Consider the following 17,752-nt stretch of genomic DNA (forward strand, 5'->3'; position numbering starts at 1 on the left):
TCTCAGGTTTAACGTCGTCTGAATTAGGTTAAGAATTTTGACTAGGGTTCATATTCTGACTTGCTAATATGTTAGATATTCTGCAGGGATGAATGATATTTAATAGTCACCAGTCACGTATATTGCTAAAATTATAATTTATATTTATATTATATGTAAAATTGCATCACAGAGTTACAATTGAACACAATTAAAATAACAGATGCAACATAAAAAATACCTAAGTAATAAAATATAAAACATTGAACAGAAGAAAATCTATTACAGTCATTATTAAGAAAAAGTAATATCAGTAACAATTAGTAAATAATACTGCTGTGACTCAAGCTTATCAGGAGTCACTTAGAGCGTTCAGTGAAGTGACTGACTCATGAAGGTGCACAGACAATAAGAGTACACTTATAAATCCTTTTTATACATGTCCTGGACAGGCTGAGGCTAATGCTTCCATCAAACGGCTTTATGACTATATAGCAGGGATTCAACATACCATAAAAGCATCATAAAAATCCTGTTTGAGCATAGTGCTTACCCTGGACAGCTTTAATTGCATAGTCAGACTCTTTGTACCTCTATGTTTCCTCCATGGAAAATATCACCTTTCCCTATTTAATCTGCAGTGCTTTCTGATTTTGGTAAAACAAAAAATTTTTGTCTTGCTCTATTCACATGAATTAATGGTAAGCTGAAACCAAGTCTATATAAAACACAGGCTATAATTACATTTCATAGGTGCGTAATTATGCTACAAATATAAAGTTACATTGAAGTTGAAAGAAACCTGGTTAAATCTATAAAAATCTGTTCAAAATCTCTGTGTTAAATAAATATATTAGGTATAAACATCATTTATTGATTGATGCATATATGTGAAATTATTTCCAACAATTTAAATAGAAAAAATGTGTTAGGGGAGAAAAAAATAGAGCACATTTAAAGATGACTTCTTGGCAGTTTGCTGAGAGAATGCTTCACTTTTATTAGTTGCTGCATTTATATGTGGCTTTTAATAATTGTTTTTTAAAAGCTTTTGACATCTCCACCTTTTTTTGGCCATGGGTTTTCTTCTATTTGTTAAGTTTGGAAATTATTAAACTGTGTTTTAAACATGGTGCTTACTGTACACACACACACACACACACACACACACACACACACACACACACACACACACACACACACACACACACACACACACAGCTAAATAAATAATGCTGGCTTTAAGGATCAGCATTATGTTCACATTTGTACTATTTTTAAAGTTTATGCCTTAACATAAGATGCTAGGATAAATTCATCCTGTAAATGTCTGGGAAAGCACAGGCTTTTATAAAATTCACAAGAGTCACAATAAGGTAAAAGAACTTAATTAAGGGATATCGAATCACAGTCTTTCAGGGTTTTCATTGCAGAACTGTAAAGAAAGAAAATAAAAGAAAGGACATTTGGTTTCAGTCTGTAAATTGTTGCTTCTTGGCTAGTTCATTACAGTATGTAGTTGTTGTTTTTTTTATAAAGAATATTAAATAGTTAACATAAAAGATAATATAATAACAGAATAATTAAAACAAAACAATATATTAAATAAGAAAATTCAATTTAACCGCATTTTGTAATGCGTTAACATTTGATAACAGGAAAACTATTTCTTTTGCCAAATTAATTGGTAAAAAAATCCCCTCACTGTGTTCATGTATGCTTAGAGAATGCTTTTAAACGAAAAAAGAACGTTCTAATTAATAACAGCTATTTGGAGGCATTGAACTCATTGTCCTCTCCAGTTGTGTCTTTCTAAATCTTCAGGGAGAGAACATTCTGGCTCAGCTCAGTGTCAGCCCTCGTTAGGGTCAGTCCTGTGTGTGATCCACTGCACGCTATCCTAACAGCGTTCGCCTCTCGCCATTGGCCCCTACTAAGCCTGCCGCATGCCTACCTGCACTTTCGCTTCCCATTACTTCTGCTATTCTAAGTTTTCCACTTCTGAGCACCATCAATTATGCGCTAAAATAACACTGGGGCCCTGGCCAGCTGATTTGACATAAAGGCCGATTATGGGCGTGAATAATTTAGACACCTTCGTGCCATGTAGCGCTCACTCACAATACTGAAGCAAGGCTTTTACTGATGTACTTCCCAGGGTATACTGTGAAAATGTCTTGCAGTACCATTAGACCCTCACCAAAACCCAACTACATCATATTTTGGTAGCCTGGAGAAAAGCGGTTCATTGTTGGATGCTTCCAAGTTTCTTTTTGCTATTGAGGAACTATGGAAAAACTGACACTGGCCAAAGAATGTAACACAACACCAAGGTTTCTTAACTCATAAAATTTAAAAAACAGGCAAATTAAAATAGTCCTTAACTTTACAAAATACTTAAAGACTTTAGAAAAATGTTCCATTCTATGGTTCAATTCTCTGTGAGAATGCAGTATTTCCAAAATGGTGGTAATATGAAAATATTAACCGTGGCACATTAACCACACAACAAATAACTTAAGCCCCAGTGTTTAACGTGTCTATGCTTTGCCAACATGGCTTCCATGACCTCCTTCCTTCTGCGTTGCGTGCAAAGGTTTGCCAGCACTTGCGTGTGAGATCACAAACAGGTTTTAATATTTTATCTGCACCACCCTTCCCTCTCCTCACTATCCAGCCCCATCCATCTCCCTAAGGTTTAGCCTAGTCTGAGCGGTCCTAAACAAGAAAATGCTCTCTCCTGTCTCATGCCTGATCTCACCATGCACTAATTATCTTACTGGGCAAATCATTTCCACTGCAGGTCTTGCTGACACTTTTAAACCCCAAAACAATGGCAACATATGTAAACATATCCATAATAGATTTAACATTAGATCTCTCTATATATAAAGTGGTGTGTGTGTGTGTGTGTGTGTGTGTGTGTGTGTGTGTGTGTGTGTGTGTGTGTGTGTGTGTGTGTGTGTGTGTGTGTGTGTGTGTGTGTGCGTGTGTGTGTGTGTGTACAATAGAGAGAGAGAAAGAGAGACAGCGAGAGAGAGCATTGCAGAAACTACAAGTTTGTTTTTCATACTGTTTAAGAAGTAATTAATTTCTTATTTTTATATCTTATTTTGTGTAAATAAATCAATAAACTGTCAAAATTCTGTCAAAATAATATATATATATTTAAATCATAAATTGTTCTTAAGACATCAGATCTCAACAAAGCCCATGCTATTTACGATAAATGACGTTCGGTTAATTATATTTTGCAAAAGCTGCAAGATCCAGGAGTGATTTATTCAGCACAGCACACATGAATATGACAAACAGCAGTTTGGGAGAAGGGTTGAATTCTGCTGGTGCTCTTCGAAAGACAGCACATGTCTCATGAAGATAAAATGCTGTCATATGTAGCAGGTGAGCAGAGAGCTGTGCTGGGGTTAGAACTCTTTCAAGAAAAATCCTATTCAGAACATTTAGCGCTCATTGCTTACATCTAAAAGATCTATTCAGCTTTGAAAAAAAAAGCTGTTTAAAATAGTAGAGCAGCTGCAATTTACAGCTGTGGCTTGCATTTTGATACCAAATAGCATATTTTTCACAGGTTTTCCAATTCTTCTTGGCAACATCCTTACAACAATAAAAAGACTGGAAAGTTACTGATGGTACACAGCAGATTATAATATTATTTTTGTGTGACTCACGATACATTTGCTTTGATTTGCTGCCAGTGTTAAGCTCAGTGAATTTTAGATTTCAATTTAAGCTTGAAAAATCACCACAACCCATCAGATGTGGAATAAACCTCGACCTGCCACGTTGCCCTTTTGCACTCACCCACTATTTTTTCCATACTGGGTCCTAAAGCTAAGGAGAATGCGAAGCTCACAGTCATCAGCTGGATCTTTCAGAATGGAGACGCTTTTCTGCTTTAAGCCACTGTCACTCAAGCAGAATAGCCACAACATTGCGCCAAAATTAAGCACCCTCACTAATGAGACACTCCTGAATCCCCCGTAAGACTATATTACTAAAATGTGAAGGGACAGCCATCACTGATTGTGACAGAGAGATGGACAGATGGTGGTCTAATTTCTCTTGACTTAGCAGGGACCAAAGGAGCTCTAAGAAAGCAAACTAGATTTTATGGTATGTTAAAAAATGTCTTTAAACAGACCTCATTCTTAAAAGAAATACAGTTAGCCAGACAATATAAAAAAAAGATTAAACATAAGAAAACATGTATTTATATTTTAAAAACAAAGTAAAACAACTATTTTAAACTTTCTCTTTTGCCAAAGCATTTAAAACTTTGTAGCACAGTGTCCAGGGCAATCTCTATATTTAACCCGGGAGCTTAAAGCACCCCAGGGCTCTTCTACACAGTTAGTCTTATTTATCTCATTAGGTATCTAAACTAATGAATTTGAATACTGAAAGTCAGCAGAGCGGCTTCTGGAGTGAGAAGGGGGTCAGACAGGAGAGAGGAGATTTTCTTACTGGACAAATAGCTGACGGGTTTTTAAGCTTGTTAGTGACTTCACAGCGTTACCTCCTGCATGTGGGGGTTAGGATTAAACACGGGGGTTAGGAGGAAACTTGAGGGTATGAATCTCAAGACTTCAGGGACCCTACTGTCAGAGATACTAAATAAACAAGCTGCAGTCAGTCCTAATTAAAAAGAAAAAAGCGAATAGTATTACTAGCATTGCCACAAGCGCCAACAAGAACATTATCATTTCAATTCAGTGGTGGTGCAACAATATCAACCGACCATCCAGTCAACCAAAAAAAAAGAAAAACAACACACTTAGTCATATCACATACTGTTGAATATTCATGTCAGAAGAAGGTGCATGCCTTTAAAAATGGTAGCCAGCAAGTAATTCAGTAAGTCGTGTATCCTCTTTCCTTTGCTGTGGGAAACAGCAAACTCAACCAGATTGACCATAGTCAATATTTTGAAAAAGATATAATCTTTACCTCTTTACAACAGTCCAACAAGTCTGTGCAGGCTTTCAGTTAGACAGGTCATTTGTGTATCTTAGTTGTAGAACCTGTTTTCTAATAATAAAAACTTTTCAATTCTAGCAGTAATAATTAAACATAATATAAAGAAGTGTCTTCATAATAAAAATCAGCAGAAATATGTGACTCCTTACTTATAAAAGGAATCCATGGAAAAACCTCACCTGAGCACCACATCTAGCTCTAAAAAACAGGCCTTTCGTCCCCAAATTACAAAATCCACCTCAGTCAAAAACCTCTACCCTTCATTGTGCCCTTTCTCCTGTGGCCCTCTAAACACTTGGAGTATTACAAGTAATGTTGCGAGTCCTTCTCTATTCAGTCCTTTCCCCATCTGCCCCCCTACACCTCCCTTCTATTTCTCTAAATACATGCATACTTTCGACCCGGGCTGCGGAGAGGCGACGGAGAGAGGGAACAATGCTGGCCTTTCAGGCTGACAGAAGTATAGAGCGAGGAAGAGAGCGACCGGGCGCTGGTGTGTGGGAGCCCGGTCAATATTTACAGCACGTTTGGAAGTGAGCCGCTTTGGAGCAAGCTACACTTTACATCCAGCAATGTGAGTTTATTTAGTGACTTCCCGCTCTGTCCATCACTTGAAAAAGAGCAAAATTTGTGAATCTAACCTGCATGATATCTGAAAAATAAACTAGTGCATTTGGTTGCTTGGATCTCTGTACAGTACATGGTTGACGTGAGGTTTTGCAGTACAGACTTCAACAGCAACATCCGGAACTAATCAGTGTGTTAGTCTAAAAAGTGAGTCTGAAAGAGAGGAATAAAAAATAGACTAAAACATGTAAACGTGTAAATGCGTACCGTCACGATTGCAGCATATCCAGATAGGTGTGAACTGAGGGGAAGAAGTGTCTATTGCTGAGAAATACTGCTAATGGCCTTACAAAATGTGTGTGAGTTACACATGTGGTGACGGTATACTTGCCTTCGTCCCTTCCAATTTTACTGAAACACTTTAAAGTTGTATCAAATTCCATTTGGTACAAATGTGAAAATATATTTCTGTGTAGTAAACATATAAAACCGTTTATTTAGCAATCTGATAATGCTAAGTAGAATGGAGATATTGTATAGATTTTTTACAGCAGCACCCACTTATGGAATACAGAGCAGTTATACAGTTTTATATATATATATATATATATATATATATATATATATATATATATATATATATATATATATATATAAATATATTCATGTAAGGTGGTCACAATATGACAATATCATCTTAACTTATTGTATTATCCACATTTCTAAGCATAACTAAATCCCGTACTGCTGGTTGTTATAATATGTATAATAAGTAAAGTATGTAGATAAATAGAAATACAGATTAGATATTGTGCTTTATCTTTATCTGTTTATATCATGTCTGCATTATTACATTTACATTTACACTACATACAATTCAGTAACCTCTTACATCAAACACATAAAGACGGTGCAGTGTTAACACACCCACACACACAACACACATACATACACACACAAACAAAAACCACAAAACAAAAAAGAAATCCATTCTCTGTTTAGTTTGAAGCGAATCAGACATGATAAAAGGGAAAGCAGCTGCAGTCCTCCACCGTTCGCCCATGTGAAACTAATCCTAGGCAAGCAAATAGTCAACTCCAGACTCAACAGCGAAGACTGCACATCCCCAGCCACCTTTACTCTGATTTATAGACAGCATCATCAAACAAATCATCTTATAAGGCTATTTTAAAATGCAGAATTGGCAAAAAATCACTTTTCATAGTTTAATATAAAATATTCAAAACTACTTTTTATCATATTTACAAACTTGTATTCGCTTTCCTAAAAAATTAATAATGTTTTCTTAAAACGCTGCTTGATCTGGTTTTTAGAAAAATGTATCATACATCTTTTGCTTTTTGTCCTTTCTTGTTAGATATTTTACTACATACAGTGATTTATCATTTCAGTTCCATAAAAAAGAATCAATGACTACTTTCTTTTTATTATAATTTAATCGAAAACTGAAAAACTATAAATGGAACATCATATATAATATATAATTTTAAGCTTAAAAGACAAAAGTGCCGTTATTATGCTTTTACAAACCAGGCAAAGAACAGAGATGGACCAAATCTCAAAATAGAAGCAGTGTAAGAACTTCTAATTAGAGACCCAGTATCAGTATCTGGCCGATACCAGCAAATAAAAATGGTGGCTCATATCACATATCAGAGAAAAACATCAGATATCTGATCCTATAATAGCAAAGTCTGAAGTTGGAAAAAAAATTGATTTGTAAGATAAATGGAACGAAATATTTTAAGGCTTAATTTTATAATATTTTTACTTTCTGCTTACATGTTTAACATATTTTACAACTCTATCATTAACTTTTATATTTATTATATTTTAGTGTTAATATCTGAAATGTTTTGTTATTTTTGTGTGAAAGCGTTTAAAGCATATTTGAAAACAAATTAAAGCTTTTGTTTAAAAAAACAAAACAAAAACAAAAACAAAAAAAACAGTATCAGAAGGCCACAGACTGATACTCAAGGCTTCATCTGTTTTAATACCAGAGAAAAAATATTCCATATCTAATACTAATTATAAATGTTAGGTTCAGACATTCCGATTAAAATATATTTCAATTCATTATGTTTTGATTATAAAAAAGAGACATTTTTTTGTGTTGTGAAACTTCATACTTTAGGTATTTACAGAACTCACAGCAAACTTAATGCATGATAACTATGTGGTTATACAAGTTCCATTAATGTGTGCTAAGCAACTGTGTCATTTAGTTTAGTTATTATTTTTGCAACAGAGCCTTTCACTCTCATATAAGCTATGAAAAATGTGGTGGGAAAACGGCAATGTTTGGGTGAGGGACAGCGCTGTGCTTGATACGAGGTCACCTTGAAAAAAAAAACAACAGCAAACTGATTTTTTTATTTCAATATAGCTGATCTTTACGCTTGCGTTTCAGTGAAAGGCCTACTGTATTTAATATTTTGACTTGTAAAGAAATGTATAAAAAAAAAAAACGTAGGATATTTTCTCAAGTGCTCGGGTTAAGTGTGCATGTTTTGTTGTGTGTCATGATTAGACTGGAAATATGATCTTTATCCAAAAAATGAGCTCATCTGTCGCTCTAAATTCACAGAACGTTCTCACAAGTAACCGCACTAACACTGCCGTGTGAACATATGACCCCTGTGTTCAGGTCTTGAGTGGTTGCAATACGCAGCCAAAAGGCTGAGATAGAGGCAAAGTAAAATCATATTCATTAATTTTCTCAGCCCAGCATGGTGTTGGGAACCAGAGAGAGTCACAGCAACTAGAGAGAAAAAGGGAGGAACAGGAGGGAGGGAGAGTGTGATTGCTGCTAGACCTCTTCACTGGGCACTCCATAAGCATGGGAAAAGTCCAAAACAAGTCCCTTCACTACAGCCCTTAAGAATAGCAGTGGGAATCAGCTGAGTAATTAAAGCAGTTAGCAGATCAGCTCTGCAACATAGGTGTGAGAATATAAAGCTGACACCTGGAGAGAAGCAACAAGGTGAAGGCCAAAAAACTCTTTGACTTATAATAGATTAGAATCCAAATTAACGATAGTTAAAAGCAGGTAAAATTAATTGAATACTTTTTTAGAATTTGTATAAACCACCACAATGGTGGGTTCAGTGTTTTTGCTTCTACATTGAAGGCACTAAGTGACTGACTGTATTTGAGATTCTCCACACAGACACCATAAAGCTCATTTACAGGCACGTTTTTTTTAGTCCGCTTCTATGATTGTACAGCCACGCTCATTAGTCATATGTGCACACAAGGCTCTATACCTCACAAACAGAAATAAAAATAAACAAGTGTTACTGTAGTGTACTTAAATATGGTAGCACAAATCACTATTTATTCATCCAGTCATTCTTTCCTGAGACTTCTTCCTTTAAACAATAACTGAGCACATGGGCAAACTTAATAAGTGAAGAGAAAGAGGACAAAAGTTGAGCTAAAAACTATCAGCAAATTTTCCAGATACATTCTTCTGTAACAAATTGCAGTTATATTATTATTATTATTATTATTATTATTATTATTATTATTATTATTATTATTATTATATTGTTATTATTTTTATTACACAGCTTTTTCAGTAAGCTACTGTACTCTACTCTGCAGCACATCTGGAGTAAATTGCTTTTTCTCGACAAGGCTGCCAGTCAACTGGGCTGAAAAATATGAACTCTAATGAAAGTGTGTCTATCAGCATAATGTATCAGATTAAACTTGACTTTGCATTTGCTGTGTTTGAACAAAGTGGTGCATAAATAAACATCGTTCAAAGCAGGGGTGAAAGGCTGACCACTAAGCTTGAGCAAGGACACACGCACAGCAACTGTACAGGGAAAATCTATGCATATACTGTAAGCCATTTGAATGTTTTTCGTAAGACATTTCCTACTTATTATAATAACATTAAAATTAACAATGTTAAATCTTAAAATAAACAAAATGGCTCAGGCAACCTTATGTCATTAAACTTCTTTCCAACTTATAAGATGATGGTTTACATGATGTCAGTAATGCTAAGTAATACAAAACATGTTTGGTGAGCTAAAGTGAAATAAACAAAATCTATTCTATAATAAAATGGGAATTAATTAGAAGTGGGCTATACCTGCTCACTGGAACAGCATTGTTTAGATCTTATTACCATGTAAAGTAGTTTATTTGATCAAATCGGTAAAATGTGTCAAATGAAGCATTGGTGGTTGATTCTTTTAAATATTAGTTTAGTGTATAGTTTATACTAGGATTAGACTATAGACTGTACTGTTCAAGGTTAAGAACAATATTGTGACGCTCAGCGGGATTCGAGTCTCTCTGTCCGAGAGTCATTTATTTTGAAACGAATCATTTCTATTAAAGTGACTCCGCGGTTAAAGCACAGTGATAAATATTAAAAATGAAAGTCATTTATTAAAATAAAAGTCATTTTACTTTTAGGGTTTTTAGGGTTATTCACTTTATTCATTTTAGTTCAAATTGTGCAGCTGTATTTTAGTTTACTTTCATTTCTTCTAGTCCAAGATAAACAGATAAAATAATAAGATCTTCAGACATGAAGGAAGAAACGGTTTAAAGTATTTAAACAACAGTTTCCTAACTAATTAGCTTTAAACGTACTTGTGTCAGATCCAGACATATAGGAAGGAACATATAGAAATGTTGTTTACAAGAAGTAATATTCAGTCAATGAAACTCAGTCACGATAAACAAAGTGCACTAAGGAGATTCCAGCTAAACCCACCTTATGCAAATATGTATTTTCTGTGATTTTATTCTTCTGTCTCACTTTATTAGAAATAAAGATCATTAACACTGGAGAAATATCTCAGCGTTTAATAAACGGGGCACAGATAAGAACAGAACTGGAGTTAAATAAATGCAGAGGGTTTGGATGTGAATGTGTCGTATTCTCCTGAAATATAGCACTCCGATGAATGAATGAATGAATGAATGAATGAATGAATGAATGAATGAATGAATGAATGAATTTATAAAGTTCTAGGCTAATGTGCCTCTTTACAATCGCTGAGAAGCCCTTCTAGTCCCAGATCAGTGAAAAACATAAAGCTAAAACATCACGCTTTTAATAACATAACCTACGTGGTGTGTGTGAAATTGCGCTACCTATCTTTGTACAAGCCGAATACAGAAAAGTGAATGCTGCATGTTGTGTGTTTAATACTGATATTAAAAGAGAAGTTGGCGAGGCGCACAGAGGCGCACAGCGAAGTGCACGGAGAGGCGCACAGCGAGGCGCACGGAGAGGTGCACAGCAGTCAGAGCGCGCAGTTTGAATGAACACCTAATCTATTAACTCTTATAGGGTTGAACTGGCAACTCCGCCATTGAATTACCACCTAGTGTTAAATAACTGTGCAAACTACATTACCACTGTGGACCTTTAATGCCTGAACACCCGCGCGTGACCTAAGATCGGTACCCTATACGCACATTTCACCTTTCCTAACACTGTGGGCGCGAAAGTAAAAGTTTGTCCAGTTTGTTCACACTGTCAGTCCAACGTGAATATTTTAGAGACAATTCCGAGAAGCTTTCTCACCTGGGGTTCGTGCGGTTCCAGTAGACAGCGTAGCGGTCGGCCATCACCTTGGAGCTCGGCTCTTGGCTCAGCACACACATCCACAGCAGCACACACACCAACACCACCATTTCCACTTGCAGCATCACTACAGCCGAGATCTGCGTTTTATTCCTTTCTCTATAAGCCAAAGAGACTGCTGCTGTTCTATCAGCTGTATTTTTTCTCAGTCACGTTTCGGTTGGATTTACATCGGTGGCCTCGAGGTCCTCAGCGCAGTCAGATTCGTACAAACAAAGACAAGCATAGAGTAGAAAAAAGGTGGAAATGTCCAGGAGCTCGTTTATTCAAAAAAAAATCAGGCACTGTCCTCAGGATAGAAGAAATAAGAAGTATAAAATACCGGACAGCTTATTAATAAAAAGCGGTCACAGTCCATGAGATGTCTGGTTTCGACTTTAAGCGCTGGCGCTGATTCCTAACTTCATCGGAGCGACCATCTCTCTCTCTCTCTCTCTCTCTCTCTCTCTCTCTCTCTCTCTCTCTCTCTCTCTCTCTCTCTCTCTCTCCCAGCAGCAGCACGGCACAGCACACCACATGCACCTCCAATGGCAGTGACAGCTCTCAAGAGCAGTAAAAAAACAGCCTTGTGTACTAGTATAAGCAACCCTCAGAGCATGTTTCAGTCCGGCCAAATCAAAGCAAACCTTTCCCTTTTCTGCCGCCTGCTACATGTATCTCACTGAGCCTCAACTCGTAGCACAAAAACCCTTCAAGGCTACGTGTCTCTCAAAGGGAAAAGAAACAGCGGCGCAATTTCTCGCTTTGGGATAACTTTTAAAACGTCATTCTCGATTAAAAAGCGAAGCTTCTATCTGTCTCTTCTGTTTCCCCAAACACGCGCTCCAAAAAAAAAAACAAAAAGAGAAAAGTAGTGTCACGGAGGAGATGGGGAGGAGTCGTCTGGTCCGCCTGGAAATCTATCAGCTACGATCACGCCCGAGGTCCGAATACCATTCCGGCGCGTCATGCTAATCATCAGCCACGTACAGCTCACTGTTCTGTTCAGCACCGTGATCTCTTCTGCTCTCTCTCTCTCTCTCTCTCTCTCTCTCTCTCTCTCTCTCTCTCTCTCTCTCTCTCTCTCTCTCTCTCTCTCTGTGTGTGTGTGTGTGTGTGTGTGTGTGTGTGTGTGTGTGTGTGTGTGTGTGTGTGTGTGTGTGTGTGTGTGTGTGTGTGTGTGTGGAGAAGGAGGAGGCAAACCGACGGTCAGATGGAAACACTGAAGAGAGACTCGGACTCGGGAGGACAAAAAGCAGCATTATTGGTCCAAATGAGGATGAGGCGTTACGGCGGGGAAAAGGAATCACTTGTGTAACCTTGAACATAATTCAATTAATGGGGGGGGGGGGGGGGGGAGAGATTGTAATGGGGGGGAGTGTAATTCTCTACACTCTAATGTCAGATAGTGTCTATTTTAGAGGAGACAATCATTATTTGCATGAGACAAACTATTACTTTAAATCCATAATAAGTGAGTGAACATGCTCCTCATTAGGGAGATCTTTTAATTAGCATTAATAAATAGATGTGGAGAAATGTTCAGTTGCTCATTTTTAAATGAGGTCTTTACACATCAGTGTATTTACTGGTTCACCATCACAACATGTCGATGCTGTTATTAACCCCAACCTCTGGACTCTGTTTGTTTCCCTCTGAACAGCAGGTCACATTAAATGCCATGCAAGTGATCCCCAAGCAATAGGGACCTGAGATGCACTGCTTTCATCTGGAACTGGACATTTAACAACACAGAGCTGCAGGATAACAGAAGACGCATAACTACATACATACACACAGTTCCACTGGAATACTGCGTGTCTTTATTAGCTAAAATTACATGCTGTTCTTGTTGCTGTTGCACTTGTTGCGTTTTAAAGCCGCTGATCTGCAATGCGCATGCGCATCTTCGCGCCCCCTGGTGGAAGCTCGACCTTGAACATAATGAGGTAGGCTCACAAACATCATGAATATTCAGTCCGGTCCAGAATTATTTGGATAGTCTCACACTTGTCACAGTAATTTCAAACTCATCATTGCCAAGTGTCAAAACACATCTCCATCATTGTAAATACAGATGATTAATATCAGGACACAAACCACTGATAACAGTCACGTTTAGACTTGATTCTGCTAGAAAATATATAAATCTTGATAATTTCTGGAACTAAAAACGATAGGAAGGAAAGAGTATGGGGAAGGAAAGAAAGGGCTTATCCAAAGCATCCAAAGCATAATGCCATTAAAAACGGTGGACGCAGTGTTATGGCATGGGCAGAAGGTTGTTATGAAGGTTATAAACAGCCACAAGTAATAATTAAAGTTATTAGATTTCATAAACTTTTGGCTCAACCAGTCTTAACTGAATATATGCCATGGTAGATTTGTACTGTTGAACAAGTAGATCTCAGGACACTGTGTGTGTTGTGTGATTTAGGCTTCAGAGTGTTGGTGGACATCAATCTTCCTTAATTACAGCATGCACCATGCCTCCTCCACTCCAGCCAGCAGAAGCAGGGGGGTGTATGAGGTCACCACACCAACAACATCATCACAGCCCTTTTCCAAACACAGAATTTGGTATTGGACTTTTTTTCAGGTTTCTTTGCCAAGAAGTAGAGCTTATGAAAATTTTTGGATGCAATATTTTCCTAAGAATCTCATGCTCAGGCCATGGAAATCTTGAGAAGACAGGCAGTGAAATTTGTAATATTAACCTAGACCAGCTGTCTACAATGAACATTGAATCCCTTTAAAGATGAAAACATTGTGACATTCATATTATATATACTTTGATATTTTATTATCAAATTTTTCAGTCGATGTACATTTGCATTTGAACACTGGTTCTCTACTTTCAGCATCATATTTATACGCAAAACCATTGATCGGCAGTCAAATCTTTTCTCACATATTTCTCATAGAACAGTTTATTTCTGTTTCCAATTAAATGATTATGGAACAGCAAAAATGATTTGATCAGGAAAGCTGTGTTCCCTTATGTTTACCTGGTTTAGGCAATTATGTTAGGCAATTATGTTTTTAAAGAGATGTTCTGTTTTTAAAAGAATGTGCTGTAGATACAGAGGAGTAAGGACATTGTATACTGTTCAACTGACATTGAAATCCCTGTCTTATCCGGTCCCTATTGCCATATTCAGGATTCCCTGTGCCAGTTATGGAACAGCACTTATCATTGCAATGCCCTAAGTCAGATCTGCTGGTGATCATTTGTATACAAATCACAGGCCATGCTGTAATGCTGCCTTGGCCAAGACAATGGAGTGATTGTGAAAGAGGATCTGGGTGGCACTTCTGCACATGGCCCTGCAGTGCACTGAGACACAGGCAAACACAAACATACGCGTGTAGCCTGTGTGCCCAAGCCAAAACCCCCTACACAACACAACACAATGCATACCTCAGAGAATGTCCAAAGCCTCGTGCTGAAATTTCTGCTGTGCTTCATCCATCAATTGTCTCACATAAATGATTAATGAACAGGAAAGCAGGGATAACAATGGAGGGCTTACAGCCCATAAACTGACCCTCTGGATATTGCAACATACAAATACAGAGGCATTGACAAATATGCTAGTCCTAACAGCCTAATGCTTTTAAAGAGGAAACAAATTATATACTGACAATCATGTTCTTCTTATATCCGTTTAAACAATGCAGCTCAGCACATTAAATTTTAAACAAGTACATAACAATTATGAGAAAGACTGCAGCTGAAAATGTAATTATTCTAAAAAGACTGCATAAATTATGATCCATGTGAGGACAACAGGCATATAAATATTATAGTATAGAATTATGTAATTTTCCAAATTATACAGGCAGCTTGAATTGTTCCATTCATGCCACAACATCGGATATTTTTCTCAGAAAGTGTTCACATTACAGCAAGTGTGCTTGTGCTCACATCACCTACAGCTCGGAGTCCACTGTATTTCACTGTCTGCTTCAGTCATTTGCCTATATTGGTTTTGATAATTTATTATGGTTTTAAATTTGACTAAACTCAACAAGCTACTCAGATCCACATCCAACACCAGAGGAGGTTATATGGTTATGCGAAGCTGTGACAGTGGCAGAAAATCAAAAAGATGCTCAGACACTGTTCTGATGAATGCTGATGAAGAGGCATGTGCAGCAGCTGTTTGTTCTCACTTTGTACTGTACTAGGAAGAAAAAATAGACTAGTTGACAGGCCTAGAAGACATAAAGTGTTTTTCCAAAACCAAGGCAACTTCGAAGTGCATATCAGTTTGTCTTGCAAGAATTTTTTCTTTTTTTATCAGTGGTCTGGGAAAATGAACCTGCTCATCTTGGCAATCTTTATAATGCTTTCTAATATTTTCTGCTTTTGTTAATTACATAATTGGATTTGTAACAGAACAAAATCTAGCACATTACTAGAACTTGAAAGACATATAAAATATAAATACATAACATGTATATGCATAGCATGCGTGAGAGCCATCATGTGTAATAATATGTGAATAAAAAGGCCTTTAACATGTCTTTGGATTTCCTACCAGGCCTGGATCTAGGACAGCTTCATTATTTGTTCTGCTGTGGCTGTAGCTATATAGAACATGGGCTCTGTATAAAGCATTTTGACATGTCACAGAAAGTTTATTAAATTTTGCTCATTAAATTCAGTCTTCCCAATTCAGTTCCCACTGTTTTTATCTGCATATTCCATTGAGACAGGTTAAAAAAGCAGTCAGTAGCCACATACATCTTAGCCAGAGACAAAAGTTGCAGTCTTTATTAGGACCTCATTGAGCATGAATGTGACTGCATGTGCTGATCTAGCTGAGCACATGTACTGATATTAACACATTTGTGTGTTTACAGCTGCTCCATGTCAGAACTACACACTGGGGAAGGAACAGATATCATTTCTCTCTATTTAATACAATCTTCCTGGACTCATCTGCCACACTCACAAGCAAGTCTTACTTTTTGCCCACCATGCAATCCCAGTGCAGGCTAAATGCTTATTTGGCCTGGAATAATGGAGTTTCATTCTATATGTCACTGTGTGATGCATGGAAAGGCATTGCTATTGTTATACAACTGAGCATCTTGAGCTGCTTATACTCCTTACTTCTAGTATGAGTAAGGAGAGAGAGAGAGAGAGAGAGAGAGAGAGAGAGAGAGAGAGAGAGAGAGAGAGAGAGAGAGAGAGATTATTTGAAGTGGAGGTAAGTGTAGTATATAAAATATTGTAATTATATAATTATATTATATAAAAAAGTTTCCTTCATGGTGTCCTGCTTTTTTCCCTGCATTTCCTATGTCATCCTTCCACTACTGGATTTTTAATCATCAAAGCCTCATTATTGTGGCTGTTTTAAAAATTCAAATATGTCAGAATCTCAAAATCATTTAATCAAGCATCATTGGATTTCTTCTGGAATCTCCAGTTTCCTACCAGCTCCCAAAAACATGCTGGTTGATGTATTGGCAGCATCTTTAGGTGTGAATGACTGTGTGAATGTGTTTGTGTGCATGCTTCATTACTGGTGTCCCATCAACAGTGTATTCCCACCTCGCCAACACTGATCCCAGGAAAATGAAAAGAGATCGCTCACATGAGAATCACAAACTCCTCTTTTTGAAGTCCACAGTAAATAATTGTACTTACAGAAGCTGCTATGTTACCATTCCTATTTCATTCCAGAAACTATCCTCTCATCAAAAAGACCATATTTATATGCGACCCCGTCAGAAGAACATTAGCTTTTATTGCAGTTCCTCTAAAAGAAGAATAATCTGTAAGTAATACAAATTTAGATTTCTCACAGTGACTCCTCCTCCATGATAAACTATCTATTGCGCCTAGTCTTAGCTCAAACATGGAATTAAAACTATACATCATTGATCAAAGCAAATAATGTGATTACAATGGTATATTGTTATCATTATTTCTATGCTCTTTCATAATACTGTCAGCAGAATACTGATGACTTTCCTTACAGTTTTCAAGGCATTTAAATTATGACCAGACACACCATTTGAAAATAGAACAATTTTAGGGCTAAGCTACAAACACATTGCTGTAAGGTCAAGTGAAGCAATGCCACCTTCTCTATAATCCCCTGATACTTCTTTTAATGTGTAACATTTCATTTATAATTTCAACATTTCATATAAAGATCACCGGGATTTATCTCCTAAAAGAATGCAGGATCACATCATTTTTGGTCTGATATGATCAGTGGTTCTTCATACATATCTCCTGTAAATCTGTAACTCCACACTGCTTTAAAGTGAGAACATTAAAATACTCCCAAGAGGCCAAGACAAACATCTTACAGATATCACATTAGACTTTGATAGCACCATTCCCTGTCATAAATTCTTATTAATTTTTATGTGTCTATACTCTCACTCTTTGTACTGCAACTCCTTGTAGTCCTATAATTATTTCACCCTTGTGCGACGTGTGCATGGATCTGTGTATATTAAAACAATACTTTTTAATATAATATTAAATGATCCAGATATATTATGTTCTTATTATTTAATAAATTCCCTTTTGTTTGATAGTTAACCTGTTAAATAAAGATA

General features: G+C 36.9%; 1 protein-coding gene and 1 long non-coding RNA gene across 4 annotated transcripts in view; one reads left to right on the forward strand and one right to left on the reverse strand.

The window, feature by feature from the left end:
• Positions 1-12,092, reverse strand: part of efna5b (ephrin-A5b) — an 80,205-nt gene extending 68,113 nt beyond the window's left edge. The window contains exon 1 of one of the 2 annotated variants that reach the window (XM_027167241.2): positions 11,126-12,092. In XM_027167241.2, coding sequence (XP_027023042.1) covers positions 11,126-11,250 — 125 coding nt within the window. In that variant the 5' untranslated portion in view covers positions 11,251-12,092. The remainder of the gene's footprint in view (positions 1-11,125) is intronic. The other variant, XM_027167240.2, reaches the window with a different exon arrangement.
• Positions 12,093-12,235: 143 nt separating this feature from the next.
• LOC113656162 lies at positions 12,236-16,264 on the forward strand. Of its 2 annotated transcripts, XR_007137714.1 has the most exons (4): positions 12,236-12,478; positions 12,828-13,113; positions 13,602-13,744; positions 16,034-16,264. It is a non-coding gene; the product is annotated as an uncharacterized LOC113656162 (long non-coding RNA). The 2 variants fall into 2 exon arrangements; XR_003443869.2 differs by lacking the exon at positions 16,034-16,264 and having other exon boundaries at positions 12,267-12,478; positions 13,602-15,844.
• The last annotated feature ends 1,488 nt before the right edge of the window (positions 16,265-17,752 follow it).

The sequence above is a fragment of the Tachysurus fulvidraco genome, chromosome 14 (assembly GCF_022655615.1).
Source record: "Tachysurus fulvidraco isolate hzauxx_2018 chromosome 14, HZAU_PFXX_2.0, whole genome shotgun sequence".
In the NCBI taxonomy this organism is placed as follows: domain Eukaryota; kingdom Metazoa; phylum Chordata; class Actinopteri; order Siluriformes; family Bagridae; genus Tachysurus; species Tachysurus fulvidraco.